The sequence below is a fragment of the Mirounga angustirostris genome, unplaced genomic scaffold, assembly GCF_029215605.1.
Source record: "Mirounga angustirostris isolate CCGP_5_RB_7025 unplaced genomic scaffold, mMirAng1.0.hap1 SCAF_17, whole genome shotgun sequence".
Classification (NCBI taxonomy): Eukaryota; Metazoa; Chordata; class Mammalia; order Carnivora; family Phocidae; genus Mirounga; species Mirounga angustirostris.
In genome coordinates, this window is record NW_026991725.1 from 44392871 (window position 1) to 44406245 (window position 13375).

Consider the following 13375-nt stretch of genomic DNA (forward strand, 5'->3'; position numbering starts at 1 on the left):
TTCCCTCTCTCCTCGTCTCTGTCAAATAAATAAATAAAATCTTAAAAAAAAAAAATCTCCAATATACTCAACTTTTTAGTCTTAATCAAAACCTGCATGTTTATATTGCTCTCATCAATTATGTTAACAAAAGTTGTAATACTAATTCAATCCAAGAGAGATGTTTTAACATGACACTTATATTTGCAGGAATTGCAAATTAATGTACGTATCTGTGTATGTGTGTGTCTCCAGGGGTAAATAATAAGCTCATGAATAAATACTCAAGCATAAACACTTATGGTATTTAGGATAAAATTTGTGGGGGAATTTGAATGGAAATGAGTTTGGGAGTAAAGGATTTTTTAAAAAGATTTTTTAATTTATTTGAGAGAGTAAGGGGCGGGGGCGGGGAAGAACAGAGGAGAGGGGCAAGCAGACTCCACACTAAAGCACAGAGCCCGACACAGGGCTGACACAGGGCTGGATCTCATGACCCTGGGACCATGACCTGAGCTGAAACCAAGAGTCAGATGCTTAACCTACTGAGCCACCCAGGCGCCCCAGGAGTAAAGGATTTAATAAAACTGGTTAACTAAGAGACGGTTTATATGTTTATAAAATATAGGCTAGTGGGTTTCAAATCACAATGGCATTCAGGATCCATTTCATACATCTAAGGAATGATGCCATAATTTATTTGAAAAGTCAATATTTATAATATTTGAGAAATTACATCCACCGCCAATTATTTAAACATGGAAAATTTTGCTATTATCTTGAATGTGGGGGCTTACAAGATTTCACAAAATTAGTTTATTGGATACTATGCAAAAAGCTTTGAGGACCATGGGTCCAGCTATTTCTTTCTATAGTCTGAATCATTACAAGAGACACAAATGGGTCTCCCTGTTTTCAATTTTGTCACATGTGGCAAGAAGGTTGACATTTTTTTTTTTTAAGATTTTATTTATTTATTTGACACAGAGAGAGAGACAGCTAGCGAGGGAACACAAGCAGAGGGAGTGGGAGAGGGAGAAGCAGGCTCCTGGCCGAGCAGGGAGCCCGACGCGGGGCTCGATCCCAGGATCCTGGGATCATGACCTGAGCCGAAGGCAGACGCTTAACGACTTGAGCCACCCAGGTGCCCCGAAGGTTGACATTTTTAACAATTAAACTGCTTGAACAGTTTACTTCTTGCTTGAACTGCCCCCTGGTTTCCCACTTCTCTAAATGAGAAGCTCTGAAGTGTCTTCTGAAATGCTCTGTGTTTCTCCTCCCATCGTTCATGGGCCTTCGGCCTGGGACACACCAGCCTACTCCCTCCTCAGAGCAGTTGCCCTTCCTCTTTGCCTGGAGGTTCCTGAGGTCTCTGGTGCACATCCTTCAGGTGTCAGGTCAGATGTCTCCTCCTCTCCTCGTCTCTTGGCCCCAGCATGCTGCCTTTCAGCACACACTCTTTGGCTGTCCTGTGTACTTATTCACATGTGTACCGCGGATCCTCTGTAAGCATCTGCTCTCTTCTTCCACCTGAGTCTGGCATAAACTAGATGCTCAGGACACATCTGAAAGAACAAATCTTTGTAAAGAGTCTGCGTGTGTGTCTTCCGCACCTCTGCCTTCAGTTTTTTGACATGGACAGCAGCAGGTTGCCTACCTGTGAGCGTCTTCTGGTGCTGCTTGCCCCTCCATCACACGGGGTCTGAAGGCTGGCTTCCTTTTGGTCCTCTTACTTTCACACACCCTGATGGGACACGGCTGCCTGGTTGCTCACCGCTCTCTGCGCCTGGTGTACAGTGGAGGCCTATCAAGCATTTGCAAGGGGGGGAAGGCCCGACTCTGATTTGGAGTCCTTCCTCGCTGTCCCAGCACTTGGTGAGTCTTCTCCTCAGAGCGCGTGGTCTCTACCATTTCTGCTTGCTTAGGGCTTGGCATCACCTAGCTTTTATGCAGGTGCCTCGTGTCCACACTACAGGGACGTAGCTGAAACACGTCAGTGTCACAAGCTCACCCTCTGTGTGTCTGCCAATCTGGGCTTCCTGCACGACGGCCGGCCGGTGCTGGCCAAGGCTTGGGAGGATTTCGAGGAAGCCTGCGGAAGTCTGCTAACAGCATGCAGCACACACTCCAAACACCACCAATACCTTTCCCCCGGCGAAACTTCTGGAAGCCAGCCGAGGGGTGACGTCCCGAACGAGTGCACTAAAGCACAAGGCAACAACACGCTCCACGGTCGCTCATCAGCGATCCGGAAACACTCGTTATGCTGCTCATAGGCTCGTTCTTTCATTCGGCTGTATTTTGTTGTTATTTTTACGAGACTCAAGTCCTCTACACCGACTGTGGGGCTCGAACTCACACCGGGAGGTCAGGAGTCGCGCGCTCTCCCAGCCAGCCAGCGCGGCACCTCTGTATTTTGTTTTTAAATGACAGGCTCTCCCGCTTGACATTTCCATACTTGGCTCAAGACCACCAATACATCAATACTTGATGAAACTTGCTTCTCTGTCTAGGACGTTCTGCCACAGTCACGGCTCAGAAATTCTGGACTGAACTGCGAGCACAGATCGTAATTAAGCAGGTCAGAGTTCCGTCGGGGTGGCGTGGGGTGGGGTGCCCCGCTGCCTCCCGTGGGCGCTCCGAGCACCTTCCTGGGCCCAGGTGAGATACGTCCCGCAGCTCCCCGCCCCGGCCCTCGCGCCCCCTGGCCTCCCGCAATCCCGCCTCCGCGCCGCGACCCCCGCGTCCCCAGCCTCCCGCGCCCCTGCAGCCCCGGCCCTCGCGCCCCCGGGCCCCCGGGCCCCCTGGCCTCCCGCAATCCCGCCTCCGCGCCGCGCCCCCCGCGTCCCAGCGCCGCGGAGCTGACTTGGCCGTCGGCGGTCTCCCGCGGACCTCCCGCAGGGGAAGCAGTTCCCTGCTCTGCCCAAGGCCGTGCGGATGCCCGCGCAGGCCACGAGCGCTCCTCCCACCCCGTGGCTCGAGCCGCGGCTCCTCGGGGCAGACGTCACGCGCCCCCCGCCCAGCCCGCGACGACCTCGACCCGCCGCCCGCCGCCCGTCGCCCCGAGGCTCCGCGCCGGCCACGCTCTACCCCGGGTTTTCCAGGCCGCTGGAAGCCGCGCCTGCGCCGGGCGCCGCGGCCGGACGTGCGGGCGCTCGGCCGGCGTGCCTCGCCATTGGCCGGCCGCCGGTAGCCCCACTGCTGTGCGCCGCCCCCATTGGCCAGTGCGGCCGTCAGTCAGCGGCGCCCGCCGGCTCGCAGCGCGCCGCGCGTGTCCCGCCCCTCGCCGCCGCTCGTCGCTCGCCGGCCGGCGGCCTCGCGCGGCCCTCAGCTCCGTGGCGGCGGCGGCGGCGGCGGCGGAAGGCGGCCCGGGCCCTCGCAGGCCCATGGCGGCGGCCGCGGCGCTCCCGGGCGCGGGCGGGCCTCCCGCGGGCGGCGGGGCCGGGGGCGGCGGGGGCGCGGGCGGCGGGTCCCCGCCGGGCGGCTGGGCCGTGGCGCGCCTCGAGGGCCGCGAGTTCGAGTACCTGATGAAGAAGCGCTCGGTGACCATCGGGCGCAACTCGTCGCAGGGCTCGGTGGACGTGAGCATGGGCCACTCGAGCTTCATCTCGCGGCGCCACCTCGAGATCTTCACGCCCCCGGGCGGCGGCGGCCATGGCGGGGCGGCCCCGGAGCCGTCCGCGCAGCCCGGGCCCGACGCCGGCGGCGACTTCTACCTGCGCTGCCTTGGCAAGAACGGCGTGTTCGTGGACGGCGTGTTCCAGAGGCGCGGGGCGCCGCCGCTGCAGCTGCCGCGCGTGTGAGTGGGGCCGGGGGCCCGCGGGCGGGGGGCGGCCCGGCCGGCGGGGGCCCGGGCGCGCGCCCCGGCCCCGGTCCGGCCCGCGGGGAGGACGCGCGTCGGGCCCAGCCCCGCAGCCCTGCCCGTGCCCGCCCTGTCCGCGGCCCGAACCTCGACCTGGCCCCAGCAGCCGGGCCGGAGCCCGATCCACGGCCCGGGCGCCCCGGCCTCTCGTTGGCGTGGCCGGGGCCCGGCAGCTGGGCACGTGGGCGATGCGCCCTCTGGGACCCCGCACGTGTTGCTCGTGGGGGCGTGCAGGTGGTGCTGGGGACGCACGCGCGGCCTCGTGGGGGCGGCGGCCCCGCGCTGCGACCCGAGTCTTGCGGTGCCGGGCCGCTCGAGGCTGCCTTTTTGTGCCTCGGGTCTCCAGCAGTGAAACGCTTGAGGCGCGTGTTGCGAGCTGGGAGGGCGCCGTCTTCCCCGTCGTGGTTTCAGTAACCCTGAAAATTGCAGACTCTGCAAGCACGATTCGTTTTTAAAGCCGCGCTCCGCACCTTAAAATCGGGGGAAGCTGGCCACTCCTCGCAGGACTTTGCTTTTCAGCCCGTCGATTATTTAGAAGCTGTTAGGAGGTCACGTAGGCTGTTAGGTGAGCTTCACGGGGGGTTGTCAGCCTCCCTACACAACGGTTTACTTGGCGCTCTGGTTTTCGGAGTTACGTTTACTTCGAACAACAGACTTGCTGCCTGGGAAATAGTAATTATTCCTCGGGGGCTCCCTTCTGGATCATTGCAGAGAAAGCCTTTGTCCACAAACTGAAGTTTTTTAGCTGTTACTTTTCCTGATGCCTTGATTTTTGTGCGTGTGTGCGGTCTCGTTGCTTCCATGGTCGGAGGTTGCACCAGCCGTTTCTGGGTCTTGGATGGGCGTGTTTCGGAGAAGGCTGTTCCTGTGCGTCTACTGCAGGCTGGGCAGACCCAGTGGTAGGGCCCGTTCAGTCACACAGTTCGGTGTTTACAGACAGCTTGAGGTCACCACAAAGGATTTTGTATCTTTATTCTGGGGTTTTGAGGTTTCTAAGGAAAATTCTCCTACTGTCATCAGCCAGAACTGTTTATGTTGACATGCTAAACAGGGTAAGTTGACCTTTCGGTGAGGGAGCAGAAATCAGACTTTTTGAGGGGTACAGTGCCACCCAGAGAAGGGCTGAGTAGGAGGGGCGGGGCGGTGGAGGCAGAGCCTCTGACCTTCACCTCCGGCATGTGCAGGGGCAAGAGTCTCTGGGGCCGCCAAGGCTTCCGTGAGCCCTGCACTTCTTATGGGCCCAGGGAATTTTTTTACAGAAGGGTTTTGACGTTTTTACAGCGTGAAATAAGTAGGTAACTGGTAGGACTTTGTCGTGCGTCTCTTTTTGTAAGGCATCATTCCTACATGTTTGGTGCAGAGTGGTAACATTATTGATGAAATAAACGGTGTAAAGACAGTTGGTACTAGCTCAATGTAGATAAATTGTTTTAAAAAATCTTTTTCTTGAAATTAAACGTTTTACAAGTTCTTTTTAAGTCAGAAAGTCAAGTTGTGTAAGTTTAGTATGTGTGCTGCCGAAGCGAGCACTCAAGTTGTGTAAGTTTAAAAGCATGTGAATTTAGAGCAGTTATGCAGATTTGTCCACTGAATTGAAAATCACTGTACAAGTTAAAAAAAACACAACAATCCATGGTTGGTCTCTTATTTGAACGACAGTGATTTTAGTCCAATTCCAATTTTTGAGTGAATTTGTATTTTGTAGTTAGTGTTAAAATTTTACATACAGAGAACTTGGGAGAGTACATAAGTAATTTAGGCTGAAAGTATGATTTGTCATTTTATTAAAATAGCAAATAATGTATTAATTTAGGGGGAATAGAGGAAGACGAGGTCCATGATCCTGTGTGTTGGCTGTTGTATTTTAAACAGTTTGGGTAGGATCCGTTACAAATGGTTTTTCCATGATGGTTGGTGAGCAAAACCGGGATCCTCAGGTGTGTGTGTGGGGGGGGGGGGGGGTTGCCGAACATGCCCATGAGTGCCAGGGCATGTGGTTTTCCAGAAAACAGGTGATTTCCACAAATCCTTGATTTTCAGCCAAGTATGTGATGCTGTGTGTACAGATGCATAAACTTTTTCCTCTCCAGGAGCATCTAACTCACTGGAGGTACAGGTGTTATTGGTCCTGGGGAGTTCTCTGGGGTGGGCTCAGTGGAAGAACCCTGGGCCACCCGTGTGTGTGTGTGTTGGGGGGGTGCTCCTGGAAGTGAGCTGGTGGAGGTGGCTTTATTGGTGTCCCTGGGCCAGTAGCCTGGTGCTGAAGAACTTAGAATTTAGGCTGGAAGGGACCTTGGGCCTCGTTGTGGAGTGTGAGGTTTGCCTGGGCCTGTTGGAAGCATTTTCAATATGGTCAGTGACAGAATGAAGAATGTCCTCTTTGAGGACAGGGTTCTTACTTGTCTAGGGACCTAGTCTGGTGCCTGAGTGGGCAATAAAGTGTTTTAGGAAGATCTGCTAGGCAGGAATGTCTGGGTGTGTTGTTGCTCTTGCTGTTGCCATGGTAGCAAACTAAGTATAATTTATAAATAAAAATAAGCAACTCTTTAACAGTTGTTCAAGTACTTTGAAATGTCAAGTGAATTTGATATATTTTTGATCAGAAAGGTCCTAGAATATGTAATAGCCAAACATAAATAGAATAGGTTGAATTTGTTATTGCCCCAAACTGTTTAACATGGGAAACTACAATTGTGTTTATTTAGAAAAGTGACCCTGTTCCTATGCTAAATGAACTGCCAATCAGTTCGTGATACAGCGCTACTTTCTTGTATGGCATGTTTTAACTTGCAGATTAAGTTTGGTAATGTCACATTTGAAGACTTTCTCATTAAATCAGGGATAGCATCCTCGAAGGTTGGGACTGGAGAGAGGTGAGCAGAGAATGGCTTCTGGAGCTTTCCAGGCAAAGATTCCAAGAAAAGAACTGAAGGAACTCACAATGACGTGGTCGTGCTTAGAAGTGGGGATGGGGCAGAACCGGGGTTCCCAGAGAATACCAGTAACAGAAAGAGGAGAATAAGCAGAGTGCCAGGTGAGGAGATGGCCTCAAGAAGTGACTCAGATGTCACCAATGTCATGTTGCACGGAGATCCATGGGCTCGGTGGTCAGGACCTCTTGGAGGATGAGGAAGGAGGCTGGGTGTGGGGCTCAAGAGTGAGGGGAAGTGAGGGTGTAAGAAGTTTGTGGGGCAAAAAAAAAAGTTTGTGGGGCAGGGGGCTATTGTAAGGAGGGTGGAGGTAAGAGTAGGCTTAGGAGGAGTGGAGACCCTGTGGGTCACCAGGGCTAAGTGGGTGAAGGAAGCCCCGAGAGATGCAGCTGAGGCCTGGTTGGCCCACAGAGGAGACACAGACGAGGTGTGAAGAACAGGGTTCCTGGTAGGAGAAGATCCAGTGGGGCTGTCTTTGAAGACTAGAGCAGACCCACTAGTGTGGTCTGTTGTGTTTTCTTGTTCCAGGGCTGCGGGGTTGGCTGAGATGCCTTCATTTTATGACCTAAGACTGACCAACTTGTATACAAAGCTGAGAGCAGGGAACCAAGATGGCTGGACCCCGGGACCCAGGAGTGGGTGATGCGTAGTGGCATATACACAGCAGAGGGGCAGAGGTGCTTTGCACTTTCAGTGCTCAGCGTACAAATTAATTGCTCTTTAATGACCACTGTGTGCTTTTCTTTAAAAGCTACAATATGCTTTCATTATATTTTATCACTGATATTGGGAACATAGGGCAGCTATTTTTATGTAATTGTTAATTTACTAAGTTAAAAATAACCCAACAAACTGGGTTAATTTCTACTTCACCTAGTATGTAGTAATTCTTCCAGTGGTAAAACTCAGCTTATTTTATTTTATTTTTATTTATTTTTTTAAAACTTAGTTTATTTTAATGTTTAATGAGTGGTTTGACACAGTTTAGATTTAAAATAACTTGGATTTATAACACATTTTGGGAAACAAGCCTATATGACAGGACCTGTAACCTGCAGTGGTCATATGTGTCTGACTGCATCAGGAGATGGTGAGGATGGGCTCTGGAGCTGGACCCTCTGGGGCTAGATTCCACCCCTGCCACTTAACCTGTCTGAATTTTCATTGTCTCTTGTGTAACATGGGATAACTGTCTGACGTTGCATGACACAGTTAGCTCTATGTCTGTGTCCCTCCTCCATCAGGGGCTGCGTGTGTTTTGTCCATCACAGTGTCCTGGTGTGAAGGAGCCCGTGAGGACTTAATGTGCCAGAAATGTGACACGAGGGCAGCAATGTTCCTGAGGGCCAGCATTCTTCATCTTGCTCATAGCTCTATACACATGCACACATGCCTGCAGTAAATTGATCTAGGGCCTCTTGGAATAGTGAGTGAAGTTTGAAGTTCCTTCAGCTGGGAGAGGTTGCCCCCTCCTTCCTAGCACCGAAGCATAAGAGCAGGCGGTGGGATGTGGTTGGTGTTATCCAGCAGGCTGGGCCAGGAGAGGTCCATTGGGGGTACCCTTCCTCTGGAAACTTCTATTCTGGTTCTGTTCTGAACCAAACTGTAAGCATCACCATAAAACTTTCCTGATTCAGGAGAAAAGGAAAAGTGCCTTTGCCTTGGGTACAGAGTCAGGGAAGGGAACTGATTAAAAGTTGTGTCCTGTTTGTGGTCTGATTTGAAGGATACTTGTTCATTAATGCCATTGGCTAAACTGTTATTTTGGAAATTAAGGATGGCTTCTCTCCTCAATTGAAGAACTTTGTAGTTTACAATGTACTGTTTTTCTTTTTCTTTTTTTCTTTTTTTAAAGATTTTATTTATTTATTTGACAGAGACACAGCGAGAGAGGGAACACAAGCAGGGCGAGTGGGTGAGGGAGAAGCAGGCTTCCCGCAGAGCAGGGAGCCCGATGCGGGGCTCGATCCCAGGACCCTGGGGTCATGACCTGAGCCGAAGGCAGACGTTTAATGACTGAGCCACCCAGGCGCCCCTGTTTTTCTTTTTAAAACTGCTTTTTTATTGAAGTGTAAGGAACCATATATACTTTTGAAACTTGGGCTATGGTTTCTTCCTGGGAGTCAGTACAGACCTGAAGCTGGGCTCCTCTGCTGGCCTGTCATGTCACCTGAGTGCTTTCCAGGCTGATAGTGGTGCTCAGGACCCTTAGTAGTAGGTCATGGAGCCTGTTCTCAGGACTAGCAGGCCCCCCGCCCCTTTGTGCTGTCAGGCTAAAGGAGGCAGGGATGTTCCCTCCTCATCATCTTGTGCTGTAACTCACCTTGCTCAAGTCTCTTTCTGCTGGTCTTCCAGGGTGTGGGGACTGGGTCCTGTATGTGTTTGTATCCCTCTGGAAATGGCACAGAGCTGTCATGACTTGGTTTATATCCAAAATATGTGTACCCACTGAGTGCTAATTTAGGATGTTAACTGTTACGTGAACGTTCTCAAGGGCTGATCATCTATCTAGTGATGGGATTCCAGTCAGACTTGATTCCCCAATTACCAGTTCCTCCCATCTAGATCCACAGTTGCAGAAGCTCAGCAAAGCTTCATGCATAATTGGTGGAAATATTCCAGAAGATGAGGCTATTATAGTAACAACAGATTTTCCATTGTGAAAATGCAACAATTCTTGTTTTGCTGAGGAGAGAGAAAGGTGTTTTTGTTTTTTGTTTTTGTTTTTTTTTAATGAAGAAAAGATGGTTTCTAAAATAAGGACTCTTAATGAAAGCATCAACATCTTGGGTAGTATTCTTATCTGTTTAACTTAATTTCTGCATAGCTCATGTTTTCTTTTTTTTTTTTAAGATTTTATTTATTTGCGAGAGAGAGAATGAGAGACAGAGAGCATGAGAGGGAGGAGGGTCAGAGGGAGAAGCAGACTCCCTGCTGAGCAGAGAGCCCGATGTGGGACTGGATCCCGGGACTCCAGGATCATGACCTGAGCCGAAGGCAGTCGCTTAACCGACTGAGCCACCCAGGCGCCCCTCATGTTTTCTTTTATGTTTGGGTTTTGGAGCAGTTTACAGTATCTTAAATAATAATAATATAGTAAGTCAGCTTCCCACACTTCTGGTCCCAGTTTTTGATGAGGATTTTTTTAATATGCTAATGAAACAATACACCAGGGCTTAAGGCACACATCACCATTTCTGTGATTTGAAGCCGTTTGAGCACCACAACAAGGTGCTAACTGCTGTCATCCCAGGAAGTGCCCGCATGGGGAGATTAGGAAGCACTTTTTAGAAACCTGCCTTTCCTGGGGTGCCTGGGTGGCTCAGTCAGTTAAGTGTCCAACTCTTGATTTCAGTTTAGGTCATGATCTTGGGGTCATGAGATCTAGCCCCAGGTCAAGCTCTGTGGTCATCGTGGAGTCTGCTTGAGATTCTCTCTCTCCCTCTGTTCCTTCCCTCCCCCAACCCCTTGCGTGCGTACTTTCTCTCAAAGCAAGCTGCCTTTCCAATATGCATCAATTTCTAGAGTGTATGTGTGGTGCTCTGCTGAGAATTCCGTAGGGATTTTAGACATTATTTGGCTTTTTTTGTCATTTGGGACAGAATGTTTGTGTGTCTTACCCAGTGAAAGGTATCAGAAGTACAACAGTGGTTCTTACCAGGACCCCCTCCCCTCCCTGGGACATCTGGCAGTATCTGGAGACATGCTAGGTGGGCACAACTGAGAGTGGGGTGCTGTTTCTGGCATCTAGTGGGCCGGGCCAGGGACGTTGCTAAAAATATTACAATGCACAGGATAGTCCCTCCCCCCAACAGATAATGATCCAACCCCAAATGTCAGTAGTGGGGAGGAAGACCCCCCCCCCCTCCGGAGCATGGTCTTAGGGTAGTTGATAACAGCAGTTGGATTTATTCTTGGCGCTGTTGTGAGTGAATCTTAGTAATTTTTTACAGATCATACCTACGTAAAACCTTGAAGCTAACCAAGCATCTGTTTCAAAATTCAGTGGCAGGCCCCTTTCTAAAATGAAGCCTGATGTGGAATCACTCCCTTTGCAGTTTTGGAAGGACACGCACAGAACACCTTCTGTAAATCTTAGCTAGGTTATAAGATTGGTCTTAGTATTTTAAGGAGTAGCCCATGTTCTCCCTCTTGGAATATGTACTCTCAGGCATATCTTATTGGTAAAATTATTCTGAAAACATTTACAGTTAATTGGGGAAAAGAGACACTAAATTGTTCTGGTGGGGTGGGGTTTTTTTTTGTTTTGTTTTGTTTTGTCTTGGTTTTCCTGAAAAAATGAACTATGATATGAGGGAGTATGACATTAGTGTCATACCAAAGACTACTGTCAGATGCCATTTTCTCATGGTATTTTGTTATAATAATTGGCAGCTTGAAATTCATCTTTTGACTTTTACCTGAACAGATGGGATACAAAAAAACCCTAAACAAGTAAGTTGGACACTTACTGTTATATTTTTCTGGTCTTTTTCTGTATATAGTAGCATTTTGAGTGTGTAGGTGATATTGAGTGTGTAGGTGGTGCAAAAATACTGCATTTTTGCCTGTGTCCTGTATTTTCTTTGCAAACATTTTTGCTACATAACTAATTGACTGTAAGGCAATTTTGTTGTAAAAGATAAAATTGTGAAAAATAAAAAGGACATTTATTAAAAAGGACTCCAAAGAAACATGAAAAATGAATAACAAAATTAAAAAGACTTTATTGCTGAGAAGACTGGTTGAGTGTATCTCAGTGCCTGGTGTCCAGTAGGTGCTAGGTCAGTCTTAGGTCCTCTCTCTGTTCTGTGGAGGCAGCTTTCCAGGGTCTTCACTTAAGAGCCACATCTCCAAGGTTGCTTGTTATTTCCTCTGTCTTTCCACAAACCTCTCCACCTAGGAAAGATTGAGGGTGAGGTAAGAATGAGTAATGCAGGCATTCATTAGTGAACAGTCTCATGGCACTGCTTGGACAAGGGAGGTGAGAGCCTCTTCCCCATGTGATCAGGCTGTTTAATCTCTCAGCCTCAGGGTCCTCTTCTGTAAACATGGATATTACTGAATCGACTTCACGGGGTTGTGGTGTGGATTGCCTTTGCCTGATACAGGAGAATTGGCTGAGTAAGCATTAATATTTCTTTAAAGAAAAAAATTTAAATTTCTTGTCTGGAGTATTTTGATTGGAGAGTTTAACCCATTTATGTTTAAAGTAATTACTGTAAGGGAAGACTTCTGCTATTTTGCTGTTCTTTTTATGTCTTACAGCTTTGTTGTCCTTCATTTTCTTCCTAACTGCTTGATTCTATGTTTAGTTGATCTTCCTTCCTTCCTTTCTTTCTCTTTCTTTTTCTTTCTCTTTCTTTTTTTCCTTTCTATATCTTTCTTTCTTTCTTTCTTTCTTTTCTTTCTTTCTTTCTTTCTTTCTTTCTTTCTTTCTTTCTGTAGTAAACTATTGTGATTTTCTCTGTGGTTATCATGGGGATTATATTTAACATCCTAAATTTATTTATTTATTTATTTATTTATTTATTTATTTATTTATTTATTTATTTTTAAGATTTTATTTAGTTATTTGACAGAGAGAGAGACAGCGAGAGAGGGAACATAAGCAGGGGGAGTGGGAGAGGGAGAAGCAAGCTTCCTGCCAAGCAGGGAGCCTGATGTGCGACTTGATCCCAGGACCCCGGGATCATGACCTGAGCCGAAGGCAGATGCTCAACAACTGAGCCACTCAGGTGCCCTAACATCTTAAATTTAAAGCCATCTATTTTGAAATGATATCAACCTCAAAGACTCTCCTCCTGTATATCTCCTTCCTCCTCCCTTTTATGTTGTCACAGATTATGTCTTTATACATTGTGTGCCAAATAACATATTTATAATTTTTTTATGCATTTGTATTTTGAATCCTATAAGAAATCGAAAGTGGAATTACAAACCAAAATGACAATAATATGAACTTTTATATTTTCTCATGTATTTACCTTCACTGGAGCTCTTTATTTCTTCATATGGTTTTGAGTAACTGTTTAGTGATCTTTTATTTCCACCTGAAGGACTCCCTTTAGCTTTTCTTGTAGGGCAGGTCTAGTGTTAATGAACTCCCTCAATTTTTTTTTTTTTTTAAATGAGGAATGTCTTAATTTCTCTCTCATTTTTGAAGGACAGGTTTGCCAGATATAATTCTCAGCTGACAGTTTTAATTTTTTAATTAATTAATTTTTTTTTAGCACTTTAAATGTCATCTCACTGTCTTCTGGCCTTCATGGCTTCTGATGAGAAATCAGCCATTAACCTTATTGAGTCCTTGTATGTGACAGGTTACTTCTCTCTCGCTGCTTTCAAGATTCTCCCTTTGTCTTTTGGTGGTTAATTGTAATGTCTTGATATGGGTCCTTTGAGTTTATCCTACTTGGAGTTTATGGAGTTTCTTGGGTTTGTAGGTTTTTATGTCTTTCATCAGATTTGGGATGTTTTCGGCCTTTATTTTTTCAAATATTTTCCTTCTACCTCTTTTTCTTTTCTTCTTTTGGGACTCCCATAATATGTATGTTGGTCTACTTATTGATGTCCCATGATTCCTTTAAGGCTCTTTTCAGTC

The 13375-nt window shown here is 48.1% G+C and overlaps 1 protein-coding gene across 3 annotated transcripts in view; it reads left to right on the forward strand.

Annotated features, from left to right (window-relative positions):
- The first annotated feature begins 3350 nt into the window (after window positions 1-3350).
- FOXK2 (forkhead box K2) overlaps window positions 3351-13375 on the forward strand; it is a 65631-nt gene continuing 55606 nt past the window's right edge. For all 3 annotated transcript variants that reach the window (XR_010408647.1, XR_006793173.2, XM_045888210.3), the window contains exon 1: window positions 3351-3778. Coding sequence is in view for 1 of the 3 variants with exons in the window: in XM_045888210.3 (XP_045744166.1) it covers window positions 3366-3778 (413 nt within the window). In the remaining 2 variants the exon portion in view is untranslated. The remainder of the gene's footprint in view (window positions 3779-13375) is intronic.